Source organism: Onychomys torridus, chromosome 2, assembly GCF_903995425.1.
Source record: "Onychomys torridus chromosome 2, mOncTor1.1, whole genome shotgun sequence".
In the NCBI taxonomy this organism is placed as follows: Eukaryota; Metazoa; Chordata; class Mammalia; order Rodentia; family Cricetidae; genus Onychomys; species Onychomys torridus.
Window position 1 is genome coordinate 30,494,706 of NC_050444.1, and position 15,293 is coordinate 30,509,998.

Consider the following 15,293-nt stretch of genomic DNA (forward strand, 5'->3'; position numbering starts at 1 on the left):
ACCAGGGTCTTTACTGGAGGTTTTGCCTTCGCTGCTGTCTCTCTGTGTCTCTGCCTCCTCCTCCTCCTCAGTCGCTGCAGTAGGCTTCAGAGTTCCCCCTGCCTCATCACTCTGTCCTTCTGTGAAGAACATGGACCAGGGAGGAGAACTGATTAAGCTCAGAAAATGTCCACTAATGTCACGGAGTGATCTTTATTACCCAGTTTATCCTTGAATTCTATTTATGACTTATCTACACATCTTCCTACTTAAAAAAAAAAAAAATCCACTGATGCAGAAGTCTACAATAGAACAAACTGAGACCATCCAAATCCAAATTTTTATTCAAAAGTATGGCATCTTTATACTTGGAGAGAATTATAAGTTATTAGAACGTATTAAATCATTTTTACTATAGTTTAACCTGCAAAAGATAGGGGAAAATAGGTGGAAGGCAACTATAATAAGTTCAATGGCAGAACTTTTCATGGTGTTTGAGCATGGGCATTTGAGCAAACCAGACACACAGAAAAAATTCTCAGTGAGATCATATGGGAACAATGGTTTACATAAATGAGGGGTGTTCTTCCCGCACTTCGACTTCAAATTTTGGATGGATTCCTTAAGATTTCCTTAGATAAGATAGCCAAACTTCAGTTCCACTGGGGATTTGCTTGTAAAGGGAAGCTACCCAGGGCTTTGACATAACGAGGTACTTGTAAAACAACTGCACTACCCCACACCTCATTCACAGGATCACACCAGCTAGATTACATGGAAATCCTCAGAGTAACTCAAACCTACTTAATTATTCTGTAAATCTCAGCTATGCCACTGCTGGTGGGTTAATCTGTTTACGCAGTTAGCCTCTATGCTGGGGTTGTGCGGCACTAATCCGTGAAAGGCCCACTGTTCTCTTTCATCCTGCGATCATTTGTCTCTCAGTGTGCTGATGTCACATTTTAATGAATTTTTAGCAATCTGAGTAATGCCAGATAACCAGGCTCACAACTCCCCACAGCATGGCATGCTGTTTTCACTGCAGCACAAAAATAAAAGCCATATTCCCCAGTTCAGGTAGGAATTACATAAATTAGGAGAAGAAGGTAAAATGGGATTTGAAGCACCAGGCTGCACAATTTCATAAAATCTTTAATGACCATATAAATTAACCCTGGAAAGGCAAAAGGTCATCAGAATGCATTTGCATACACTCTTCTATTTGCTTTTGATAAGCAGAGCTTTTATGCAGAGAACATGATACAATTAACCCTTCAATAACCATACAAAACGCTGCTACGGACATTTCAAGTGTCAAGCATTCACTGAAAATTACACACTGAATAAAATTTTCATTGCAAATGCTATAGTGATTGAAAGGGGAAATCGTGGCCCTCTCCACACCCCATGTTTTATTAATAACATTCTGGCAGCAGAATGAAATATCCACTGTCATATAGTAGCAGCTGAGCACAAAAAAAAAAAAAAAAAAATCTATTTAGTGGTTCAGTTTTCAGCCCTGCTCTGCAACTGTGTAAGCAAGAAGGAAAAACAGGACATTTAATACATTCAAAATAAGAATGGGGTTCAAATGAGAGTCCTCCAAGATATGAATGCATTTATTCCAGTTTGGCACTGTGCATGCAGAGGGAAGAGCCTTGGTAAGACAATCTAACGTTCTGGGAAGGTGCCACTTTGGTCAGAGATGCATGGAAATTTCATTTCAAGAAGACAGACCCTCAGTGTTTGGTAGCTCTAGATTGCTTTCCCCTATTGATGATAATCAGTGATCATGCCACCCGCCTCCCGCATCTGTCTCTCTTCACAGCAGCTGGCTAGGCTGTGGGTATAGTGTCTGAGAGGGCTTCAAGAACTGAGCGGCTGAGATCATGACCAGATTAGGCTGTGTCCCTGCCAAGTCCACATGCACATGTGACATGATATGTAGTGCCAGGCTCATGACAATTTTCAACTCATCCTGAGGAAGGATGCAAGACTTCTTTGAGTAGATTTACTGGACCATCCCCCCCAGGGCTAGAAAATGAAGTGTCAGAGTGCTACTGAGTGGCCTTATCTCCAGGGGACACAGAATTGTAAGGGCTATCGCAACTCCCATTAATAAAACATTGTGTGTCAGGAAAAGAAAAAAAAAATATGAAGGCACTAAAAAGCAGTCTACAGTATAATCTGGGTCTCATCAGACAGATTTTTGTAAGTTCCTCTTCTTCATTTTCTGGTATGTGTTTCAAGTGTGAGAGAAATTCCCAGACATGTTCTTCTATACATCACTGCGGTGTCTGACCTCAGCCTGACCCCGGCAGCAGTTTGAGAAATCTGAATGTGAACAAAGACTCTGTGTCCACAGCAGGGAAAGACTGTGGGATAGACGCTCCCCATCAACTTAATGGCAAACAGCAGTTCTGAGGCCATAACTTTGCCTGGCTTCTCCAAGCCACAGCTCAGAGCCCTGAGTGGTGGTTCGCCTGCCATGCCCCTGCTTCTGGGAGGGTTTTTTTCTCTGCCCCCTCTCTTTTCAGCTCTTCCTTTGAAGTAGGCAGGCAATTAGCTCTAATGCTCAAGCAATTCAGACCCGTTTTTGTGGTTTAGAAGGCAAAAGCTGTTTATTACAGGTAGGCTCTTTGGAGCCATAAGAACTTTGCAAATTTTTAATCATGCAAAAAATAATCACAAGGTAATTTCTCCACACCATAAAATTCTATATAAGCCAGAATAAAAGGTCACTTTCATTCTCAAAGAGAGTTTTAGAAATAAATTTGACATTCATTATATAAATAGGCTTTAGAGTCAAAAGTAATGTGAAGAAACCACTTTCTCTAACAAACCTGTCTAGGATTTTGGATGAGGAGGAGTGGCTGCGTTCTAGCTTAAATACCAAATTTCCTCAATTGGAAAATGTCATACGATATAAAGTGTCTTCTACGAAAATTATAGACAACATGTTTAATGCATTAATGGAGCACCATAGAACTAAGGAGAATAAATACTTTATATGAAATTCTAAAACAAACATGCTAAAGCAGTGCTCATTTTTACTGAGACCCTACTGCATTACATACAATAGTAATAAAGAGTATTACAGCTTTCCAAAGCAACCACTGTATTCACAACATATGTACTTTCAATCTCCTTTAACAACAAAGAATATGGAAAATAAAATATTTATTTACAATTAAACATTATAGTATATGTGTGTGAGTGTGTGTATGTGTGTTTGTGCACGTGCATGTTCTTTAGCTTAAAATATGAGTTGGTTTCCTCTAGAATTTCCCAATTTTCAGGAAAAAGAAGTGGTATTTTCATTTTTAAATGTTTCTAGAGACTAGAATGAGAAGGAAATGCTGTATTCTATCATTATAGAAGTATTGCAAAAGCATGGTACAATTAATTTTGCCAAGCATTTTAAACATGCCTGAAATGGTTATCACAGGCTCCTTCACACCTACACATCAAATGGATTTAAAAGAGTTTGAGTGATTAACTTAGAATATTTTCATTTTATTATAAAAAGTGGAAAACCACTATCAATTTATCCTACAATTTATAATATACATTTTCTAAGCATATATATGAGTCTGGGCACATAGCAATTGGCATGAGCATACCCTGTTTTTAGTATTTAATCACACAATTCATTTATTTCTCTTTGTATGTAAGTGTGTGTGTGTGTGTGTGTGTGTGTGTGTGTGTGTGTGTGTGTGTTGTGTGCCTGAATTTATTCATGTGCACTTCATGAGTGCAGAAGCCTGTAGAGGTCAGAACAGGGCATTAGATCCCTTGGAACTGGGGCTACAGATGGTTGTAAATGGCAATGACGCTTTGGAAACTTAACCTGGGTCTTCTGCAACAGCAGTGAGTACTTTTAGCTGCTGAGCCAGACCAGCACACTTCATTTTTAATTGGCATGTGATACTTGTACATATCCATAGGACATGGTGTGGTGTTTTGATATATGAATAACAGGATAGTTTATGCATGTATAATGTGCAGTGATAAAATCAGCTTAATTAGAGTTTCTGTCTCTGTAAGTATTTACAATTCTGTGTGTGCTGGGAACTAGTTCTCCATAAAATAAAACAAAATGTTATAAATGCTGGTCCATTGCTGTGCTGCAGAATATTAGAACTTACTTCTCCTGTCTAACTCACTTTAGCAATCTATTATCTAACCTTTCCTTCTCCCCTTCCCAGAGTAATGATCACTCTCCACTTACGTTTACAAGATAAACCATGAGAGTGAGGCACATTACATACTTTGTAAAACATGTGAAGAAGAAGCAGAGGACAGATAGTGACTCAGACATCTTCAGTTTCAAGTAATGAGCACCTCCATTTGATGACACACATAATTGTGTGAGAATTCACTCTTCAACTCCTCTATGGCCTCCTTGTCCAGCCTCCTCTCTTTCAACTCTATTCTCTATGTAATGTGCCTACTTCTATCTGCCCTTCTCAGCATCCACCTCCTGTGGCCTTCATCATCTACAGAAAAAAATCTCACTCTTTTGTGCATAGCAAGGACACCTTCCCAACACCTTGTCCCAATCTATGTCACAGAATCATCTTTCTTTAAATCATCTTTAATAAACATCTTGAAAACTGTCTTCTCAGAGTTCCAGGTATCAGAAGAACCTGAAGGATGTTTGAAACACACATTGTTGAGCCCAACTGTGAAACTCCTAATTTAAGCAGGTTTAGCCTTGAGTGATGGATGCCGGACTATGGCGTCTGTAACACTGTTCTGTTCAAGTGATGTTGCTAATCCAGGTTGCATCCTGTAAGTGTTGTTTGTAATGGCCATTCTTCTCCTTTACATCCTCCTGTGTATAGTTATCTGATCCAGTACGATCTTTTTCTACTGGACAAATCCCCTCTTTTCCTTTGTGTCTAGCTTAGAAAATATCAGTTTCAACATGTGGGGAAGTCAATTAAAAATGACCACTTCATAGGTTTCTTATGTGCAGATGTATAAAATCAATTAAAAGTGATTTGTACACAAACTATCTATTTAAAGATGAGTGTCCTGTCATCACTAGTATTATTCATTGTTTCCTTCTCTGACAAATGTTTCTTGAGATTTGAACGAAAATTAATATTTCTGGGTGGATTCATGGTTTTCTTTCATTGTGTTGATGTTAAATAACATTCTATGTTGAAATTGGTTGTGTAATATCTATTTACACTAACAGGTGAATATTTTATGAGAATAGAGAATTAAATATATAATATATATTTATATATGCATAAATATTTAAGCAAACATATGCTTAAAGCACTTGGAGTAGTATCTGGAATATGGCAGACAACAAGACATGCTGACTAGAAACTGAATTAACTTAGGAAATCTAGGGGAGAAAAGAAGTTTAGACATTCCCCAGTTCTGCTATTCCCCTCAATAAAAATTAAAACGGACATTTGCTTCAGTAATGCAGAGTCACATTTATTACTTATCTTTCTTTTTTTCAAATGTACCAAAAAATAGAAGCTTGACTTTTTTTTTTTTTGGGGGGGGGGGGTTCGAGACAGGGTTTCTCTGTGTAGCTTTGCGCCTTTCCTGGGACTTGCTCTGTAGACCAGGCTGGCCTCGAACTCACAGAGATCCACCTGCCTCTGCCTCCCGAGTGCTGGGATTAAAGGCGTGCGCCGCTGCCACCACCACCACCCAGCTGTAGCTTGACTTCTATTCACACCAAACACTTTTCTCGCAGTGACCAGTGAAAACACAGCCCACTTTTTGTTCAGTAGCTGTTAATTTCCCTTTTCTTCATATGTGTGTTCAAAAATGACAGGAACGTTACTCCTGAGGCCTCAGCAATATGGCTGCCTAGATAAGACTTGAACAAGTACAACAACAATAGCTATGCTCACAGGAAAGGGGAATATCCACATGCCAAGACTAAGTCAAGATCTTTGGACAACTAAGAATGGCTGAGAGAAGGAGTCGAAGCCTACTACAGGGATGAGCACTCTAACTGGCATTCAAGACAATCAGCTCAGAGGTTTTATTCTTACAATATCTGAGGTGGTACTCACGCCATTTATGAGAAGACTCTATGGTAAACGCTCTGTTTTACAAATCACCTACTTCATATCCTCTACCACAGTTATCTGATGCTGAATGTTGTTTCATTCTCTCTTATTTCACGGAAATATTATTGCACAAAAGGGGCCCCTTATGCCCTACCCATACTGTGGGATGGTAACAATGCTATACACATGACATAACAAGGATATACAAATGACATAACAATGGCTCCACACATTTCAGTTTTGCTAAGAACCTGAAACTGCTCCACAAATTAAATCCACTTAAATGTTTCCAAATATTGAATGTGCTTAATCATGCTTTTAATTCATCTGTATAAAAAACTGATTAAAGGGTCGGGGATTTAGCTCAGTGGTAGAGTGCTTGCCTAGCAAGCACAAGGCCCTGAGTTCGATCCTTGGCTCAAAAAAAAAAAAAAAAAAAACTGATTAAAGCAGTTCTGTGGCACATTGTTTCCATAAATTATGGGAATGACATGTGCAGCTTATTTATGAGAGGAATAGATATAATTACCTGAGGTTGCCCTCAACTGTTGCTCTGTAAGTTCATCCTCACCAGTCCTGGCTCCCAAAGAGGCAGTGTCTGTAAAAGACATCAGAATAATGGGTAAGCATGTCATATCTAGGACATAACTACTATTACAAGAACCACAAGTATGGCTGCCATAGGACATTAGTACCAGGAGGTGCTTACAAGACTAGCACACTTTACATTCTAGTAAGCAGTGGCTGGAGAAATTAGACCAGGGCAGGATAGGTTGATATTTAAATCCTGGTGATCAGCAAACCACAGCAAGAGCAACAGAACAGAACACCATGAAAGCAGAAACAATGCATTTGGATTTTTTATCCTATGATTGACTGAAGCTACCTATATATGATAATGATACTTTATATCCATTATGAGAATTCTCTTACTTATTGAGTATCCAAAAGAAAAACCTAGCATGTGACAACTGATGGGAGAGACCAAAGAAAGCCTCCTGCACTTTAATAGAAATCTAAAAAATGAATCCATCATCAGTAAATTTGTATCTTTATGGGGCGCCAGGGCAGAAGAGCACCAACCTACTGGCTTGCTAACCTTAACTTCAAGCATGAAGAGCTATGCTCATGTAACTGCATTTTTTCCTCTCTCTTGTCTTGAATAGAGAAATTGTTGCATGCTACCAGATGAGAAAAGTAATAATAAATATCATTCAGCTACAAGCCCTGTGGCTTACAATAGTGAGCTACTTACAAGATGCACTCTTGTGATAGTGGCACAAATGTAATGGGAATAATCAGTGCCCTTTTTAAAAAATGGATTTAAGGCCCATTCCATGAGATGGAACCCATAACTGACACTTCTAAACTGGACAAGAAGCTGAGACTAGATAGGTCATTGGCCCTTGGGGAAAACCTACAATGTTTATTTTGCTAAAGGAAGATAGCTATGAAATGACTCCTAATTACATACAGGTATACCTATAGATCAGAGTATCACTCAACCCTCATCAGAGAAGCTTCTTCCTTCCTTGTCTGGTAATCAATGAAGAGGCTTCAAAGTGGATAACATGCAAAGAGTAGGAGACTTTGTAGCACCAAATGAGATGCCTTCATTAACATATCCACCCCTACACGTTAAGGCTCAGGGATCTATACAGAAGAGGAGAAAGATTTTAGGAGCCAGAAGTGGTAGATGATTTCAAGAGGGAAAAATGTCTGGAAGATACATCAGGACTAGTATATATATATATATATATATATATATATATATATATATATATATATATATATGAACTTTTAGAGACTATGACAGCACACACAACACTTGTACTGATTCAAACCAGACACATCTAGGGGACGAGAAGGGGAAGAGGACACAATTCCTACCATAAGGCAAGAAGCTACTTGACATTGATACTTGATACATTGATCCTGGGAAAGGGAAAATTCCTTTTCTCTGATAGAGTTTCTCTGACCACATCAACCACACTCCAGGGCAGACCCCATGCTCAGGAGTAGTTGGTCAACACAAAATGAACTTCATAATTTTTCATTCAGTTTTGATGGGAGAGGGTGGCATTTTTAATTGGTTTTATTTGATTTTTTTCTGTTTTTATTTGGGTTTTTTTTTTTTTTTTTGAAAGTTGGGTGAGTGGGGAGGTGGGAAAGATCTGATAGGAGATGGGGGAAGGGATATATAATACGATGAAAATATACAAAAAAACTTTTAAAGAAAAAAATTTAAAGAAAAAAGACTAGACTTTAAAAATTAGCTTTGATATTTTATTCCTTTTCCATTCTGAATCACTGTTTTCTGTTCTCTTTTATAATGTTTCTTGTCCTCTGCCTCTGTTCAGTGTCTTGTATTCTCCTTCTAAAGAACAGTGTTCTCCTCTACAACATCCCAACTTCTTTATTTGCAATCTGATGTTTTGCTAACCTTTTAACTGATATCATTTAATGATATTAAATCGTGAGTAAAAACACACAGTTCTACAATTTTCTAGGCATGATCTCTCAGGGAAATTGTTTTCTTTTCTATGTTGTAGTTCATCCCACTTAAAGCAAAGATGTCACTACATAAAGAGTTGATAATTGTGGTGATTTGAAAAGAAATGGCCCCTGAAGGGAGTGGCATTACTAGGAAGTATGGATTTATTGGAGCAGGTATGGCCTTGTTGGAGGAAATGTATTACTGTGGGAGTGGGCTTTGAGGTCTCATAAATGCTCAATCAATTCCTGGTGACTACCTATCAATATGTAGAACTCTCAGCTCCTACTCCAGCACCACGTCTGCCTGCATGCCACAATGTCCCACCATGATGATAATGGACTTCTCAACTATAAGCCATTCCATTAAAAGTTTTCCCCTTTATAAGAGTTGCCATGATCATGGTGTCTCTTCATAACAATAGAAACTCTAAGACAACAATCCTATAGGAAAATTCTTTATACAAAAAGGGGAAAAAGTTATAGTCTTCAAAGTTAGAAAAGACTAGATGATGTTAAGCTATTTTAAAAAAAGCTTTTACTTAACTCATATTCTGACGAAGGGAACCATATTTGTCTAATATTTCCATGTAGTAGCATTTCTGATTTATTCTAAAGGCTTTAATTAAACAAATAATTAACCTTAAAAGTGGAAATGCACACCCAGGCAATAATATTATATTTAATAATTGGTTTATTTTTTGTGTGTGCTGTTTTAAAACCTTTGTCCTTTGGTAGTAACCTGTTTTAAAATAGCACAATCATAACAAATTCATAGAACTTCCCCAAACAGACACAGAAAATAGTTTTCTTATGAGTATGTCTTAAATTAATCTTGAAAGGAAGAATTTATCATCTGTCCTTGCTCATAAATCCTGGAGTGACTTCCAAATGTGTCACAGTCTTGAGGAACACCAAACCTGTGATTCAAGAAGCTGACCTTCTTTCTCTTGGCTGAAAGGCTTTAAGCCCTGGTCAGCTTTGTCCCTTTGAATTTGAATGCCCATTTTGTTCTCCTACTTTTAGCCTCCTATCCTTCTCTCAAAGTCAAAGCAAGTTCTTTCTAAACAGTTACCATACTCTTGTGTTTCAGCACTGGCTACAGAGAATGGTTATGAGTTTCTACATGATCTATACATATTTCCCCAGCATGCTACGAGTTCCTTAAAAGCAACTATCCATCCTCACATATCTCATGCAAGGACAGAGGATGATATAGCAAACTGACCAAAACAGAATAAGCTCACAATGAGGAGTTATAATAATTTCCCATTGTCCAAATCATATCTACCCCAGAAAACATCTTTGTTATATATATATATATATATATATATATATATATATATATATATAGATAGAGAGAGAGAGAGAGAGAGAGAGAGAGAGAGAGAGAGAGAAATGAAACTATGCTTTTCTGGTAAAAACTAAATGTAATATATGAACAACTCCTTGACCCCACATCCACATACTTCACTGTAGCATATAAATTTGTTCATAGTAGACATCAGTGGTACCCAAATGAATTTCACTTCTTAAGGATTAATAAAATTTAAACAATGACAATTATTGTATATATGCCTGCCAAGTAGTACATATGCTATGTGTATAGAACCAAGCATGTAATTCTCACTATAAAATCATGGAATAAGTTACTAATCCTGACTTTATAAGTAAGTATATGGGGAATTAAACGAATTTGTAACTTTTCCTAGGTAATGAAATTAAAAATTCATAGAGCCTCGTATAAGAACCCAGTCTGTCTAGTCAAAAAGCTGAAAATATTTAAATGATACAGTTATAGGAGTACAATATTTAGAAACCCATAAAGACTTTCCTAGGCTTATTGAAGGCAAGAAACTAAGTGGAAAACAACAAGAAACAATATTCACTGGTCCTTTGAAAATTCCAATATTTCATAAAACATTTATGCTCATTCATTATAAAATGTAAGCAAATTTGCGTTATGCTATAATCATTTTACTTGAAACATATGGAATATCAAAATGAAAAATATTAATCTCACAAGTTAAATGCTGTAACATGGAAACTGCTTCAATGTGAGCACTTCTACAAAGACATTCAAAAGGAATGTAGTTCAGTGTGCTCCAGAGTCAGCTTTAAAGTCTCAGTGGTGGTGTTCTCCTTTATACAAGGGATATAAATATTTTAATAAAGGAGCTTTTAACTTATCAACAAACTGATTAATCTGTACTTTTCTGCTTGTGTAAAATGAAATGTTTAGAATCTAGTAATGATATATAACATCTTGCAATATTTCACTTTAATAATTGCTCTGTAATAACAAACTGACTGCTGTTAACTGGATCTGTCACTCTGTGAGTGATTTAATTAGATTACTAATTTGTGTTCTTTTTAGCATATGACCTTTTTAATGCTGTTTAAAAATAATACCATTGACTTAGCTTATCTAAAATCCGGTTCTATCCTGTCAATTTGGTCATGATCACATATTTGAAAATGGAATCCGATTACTCTATTTTTATTAACACAATGTGGGAACAATCAGAAGCATTTTCTGTGGAATAGAGTATTGATCATGGAAATCAACATCTTTGACAACAAGACTTTATGAAGGCTTTGCTTGATGCTACAGACTGACTCAGGCTGTTTATTCACATTTTGTCACAGTTGGCAAGTGATGGAGCTGTGATTGGAATCCTCACGGTTTCATTTCAGAGACAGTTTTCTTAGCACCATGTTGAAGTAACTGATGCTTTTAATATCGTCAAGATAGCTTTTCTTTCAGTTCTGCAATTACTCCAAGTGTTTTCTTCTGCCTGGTTCCTTCTGTGCTGCTCCTCCCTTTGCCCCACTGGGAGGGCCCTACCCACTGACTGCTGGGAATGGAAGTTCTTGCAAGTTCTTGCTCCTCACTTTGCACATACATTTCCTCGCATAACCCCAGCCATCTTGGGATTCTCTTTTTCCTTTCTTTTCTTTCCCTTCAATAAAGAATACATGTTCTGGCAAGTAAATTGATAACTTTCAGGCACTGAATCATCACTTTCTGAAAGATCCTTTCCCTCTGCTTATTGGGATAACAAAACAAAACTGATCAATACAAATCTCATATTTTATGGTCAGGGAAAGTTCTAGAATTTTCTTTTTTTCTTTCTTTCTTTTTTTTTCTATTGAAGTTAGATTTTTCTCTCAAAAATACACCCAGACCAGTTTCGTCTCCCTCCACTCCTCCTGGCACCCGCCACAACCCCTCTCCTGGAGACCCACTTCCTCTCTGTTTCCCTTCAGAAAAGAGTAGGTCTCTAAGAGAGAACAACCAAACAAGACGAAACAAAATAAAGTAAGACAAGGCCATAGTTTCAGTCTCTGTCACAATCACCTATTTTCAGCAAACAGCATGAATGTGGAAGATGCCTGACTCCTGGAGATGCTGAGAACAAGTAATGGCTGGATGCTCGGCACCAAATAAGACATGGGTCATGCTCCCTCTAAAGCTCATGGTCACATAGATGTCCCTGAGTAACTCGGTGGATAACAGAACAAAACAGAAAAGCATGAAAGTGGGAAAGGGGAAATAAGGAGGATGGAGGGATTGATGGAATGGGAAGAAGAAAAGAGAGGATGTACTTACAGTAATTACCATGCATTCTATATGTTCATTACACTGTCAATGATAAGACTTATTGATTCAAAATCTACCTTATTTAAGCAAAAAAGGGAAAGGCGTGCATGACTTAAAAAGGGAATGAAGGATTGAATGTTGTGCCAACTGAATCTACAGTAAATCATGGTTTTTAATCTCTTGCTGTGCTTTGTTTATAAATTATATACTGTATCTTAATTATGCAAAAAGAGTAAAAATCAGTATATTACATATACACAGAGAACAAAACACATGTGCGTATATGTGATTACATATTTACAGTTCCACACTACTTCCATTTTTTAGCATCCACCAGAGGCCTGTGGAACACGTCACTGCAGATACCTGCTCTGGTTGCCTACAAAGCTTCAACCTCTCACCCCCACACTAGTTTGCTAACACACTAAACAGAAACATATATCACTATTTTTAGCAAAAGTCTTGGCATTTAAAAGAAGATTTTTGCCAGAAAATGAGTAAATACTAAACCAACTGTTTTAACAAGGAAAGAACTTCTGTTCAGTAGTCTTCAGTGACACTTCAAAACCTTGCTGCTGTCCTCAGGAAGAAGAGTTCACTTCTAATTGTGGAAGAAAAGAAATTCTAAAATAGCACAAGTTTCTAACATCCTTTGCTCCACAACCCATCTAATGAACCCCTCTCCTCCCACTATACTTTTGCAGGCTCTCTGGCCTCTATCAGAGCCACGAGACTCACTGTACATGGGTTTGTTCAAGACTGTGAGTACAGGAGGAGACACGTGCAAATCTTCCCTTTCCAAAAGTTAAGTTAGCATTTGCTGGAAGCCTGGCCTGTAACACGGATTTCCTTACCCGATCCTCCCCGTAATCTGTCACAGAAGCATTGCTGCTTTTAGGAAAGAGATGAGACATCAAAGCTCAGACAGTTGAAGTCACTTTTTCCAAAGGCACAGAACAGCAGAGGGAGGGTTTTGGAGGAGTCGGTCTGATTCCAAAGCTCTGTCCTCCCCCCTGGACAGTGTGCTCCAGGCAGCTCCTAGCAGTCCTCAGCCAGGAAGCTTAAGAATTCATTGTTTTTTTCTTCCAAAAGACAGCGCAAGCTTCTTCAAAGCAAATTCATCATAACAAGATTAGTGTTTAGGAGATAGATGAAATTCTACATTTATTATTATCATGGTCATTTACATTTTGAAACAGACCTCGGAGCATGCTAGCGCATTGCAAAAGTGCTCAGATAAAGAAAGTTTACAGTGAAAAATGGTTTCAAGTGTCCTCCTCTATTTATTCCTTATGCACACACAGAGTGCTCTTCTAAAATGCTGAGCAACCCAGAATGCCACCAAATGGCTTTGAGCAACTAAGCAACACCATCTTTGGTGACCTACTGAGCTTTCTCCTGAATGATTTCTTCCAGGCAGTAACAGACTGAAGTGTGCTGGATAATGCTGTGTCAGTTGCCTGAATGGGCTTGGATTTGTTTTGTTGTTGTTGTTGTTTGGGTTTTATTTCCCTGGAAAACTAAAGTTACTTTACTCTGCCATTTCTTGTTTTTATTTTTTTTTAAACTTTTATTCTTCTGTCATATATTACATCCCGACTGAAGTGTCTCATGGGGCTTCCTTGACCAGGAATATATAATCACTACTTTTTACTTCCTGAGTCATTTCTAACCTCAGTGTAATGAGCTTCAGAGATACTAAGTTCTTGATATTAATCAGTTTTAATAATTTACTCAGATATCTTCTTAATGTCTTATATTTTAAAGTGCTTTAACTGAAGTACTTTTTCTTAAGTCTACTAGTTCCTAATTATCCATGTGTGATTCCCTTTCACTGTTGATTGCTTAGAAATGAGAAGATGAAATGCTCAGGATCACAATTGAAGTAGTATGTTTTACTCCATCTCTTACACGGTTGCTTCGATTTTAGTCTTTATGGAATTCATTGCAATGTCTACATTGTACAAGGTATACTTTCCATTTCACAGCAGCTTTTGCTGTCTTTGATGGTTGCTCATGACAGAGTAAATATTGCAGGTCCAAAAACTGAAGCTTGATTTACCCCATAAGGGTCTTTGTTCATGTCCAGAAATGGACTGTTAGTTCAACTCTTATCCTCTGACTTGTAGCTAGCTTGATTATTGTAAGAGTGCTCCACAGTAGATCTACCCTCATATTTTCATATGTATAACATGGCATAGGTGGGTCTAGACACTGTAATACAGTATGTCTCCAGGACAAACTCAGATTGCTTAACTGGGAATTTATGCTTTTTGGTTGGTGGCATCTTGTTCCTCCTTCCTCCGACTCCATCACTATCATCAGCAATCTGAACACTCCTACAAGTCTTACTACTTTTGAGACCTCAATATCTCATAGAAGTAGACCCAGACAATATCGATCTTTTTGCCATTGGCCTATTTCACTTAGCTTGATATCCTCAAAGTTCATCCATACTTTTTTTCCATAGTTAAGTTTTAATACATAAAAGCCTTGATTTATTGGTCCATAGTCACTGAATTTTCTCAATATTTATGTACTAGATCAAATGCCCTCAGAAATGACTCTTAATGAAATAGAAATCAAATAGTCATCTGGTTGTGCTCTTTATTTTTTGGTATAAAATATCACTATTTCTTGAAATGCCTTAGAAGGCTCCTTATAAAAGTGCCACTTTCAGGGAAGTGTCATTTATTTAGCTCAGACATTTATTTACACTTAGAAATATTGATAGTGTCTCCTGCATTTTTATCCCAAAGGTTTCTGCAATGAAAGTTGCTTCTCTCTGAGCCACCACTGCTCATAAATGAATACAAATGCAGGTTTTTTTTTTTTATTAATTGTTGAGGTGGTAGGAGGTGGTGCAGGCACTGCTGAAGCCAGAGCCCTGGAGCTGGAGTAACAGGCAGTTATGAACCTTTCAGTGTCAGGGCTGGGAATAGAACTTGGGTTTATGCAAGAGCAGTGTACACTTAACCACTTAGCAACTTCTTCAGACCCTTGTTGCACAATTTTTAATTGTGCTTTCTGTCTTCTGTAATTTCTTGTTTCCCAGATTTTATTTCAGTCACATTCAATGAAACGTCTGAGCACTCTCCTTTTGCACCCTTGCTTTGGAGAGTCAGAGGGATGTAGCCCTGTTGCTGAAGTGATGGTTGCTTTTTATCTTG

The 15,293-nt window shown here is 37.7% G+C and overlaps 1 protein-coding gene across 6 annotated transcripts in view; it reads right to left on the reverse strand.

Moving 5' to 3' along the window:
- Window positions 1-15,293, reverse strand: part of Zfhx4 (zinc finger homeobox 4) — a 179,458-nt gene that overhangs the window by 25,321 nt on the left and 138,844 nt on the right. For 5 of the 6 annotated variants that reach the window (XM_036178893.1, XM_036178888.1, XM_036178890.1 and 2 more), the window contains exons 5-6: window positions 6,556-6,624; window positions 3-119 (exon numbers count right to left, since the gene is read on the reverse strand). In XM_036178893.1, coding sequence (XP_036034786.1) covers window positions 3-119; window positions 6,556-6,624 — 186 coding nt within the window. The remainder of the gene's footprint in view (window positions 1-2; window positions 120-6,555; window positions 6,625-15,293) is intronic. The other variant, XM_036178892.1, reaches the window with a different exon arrangement.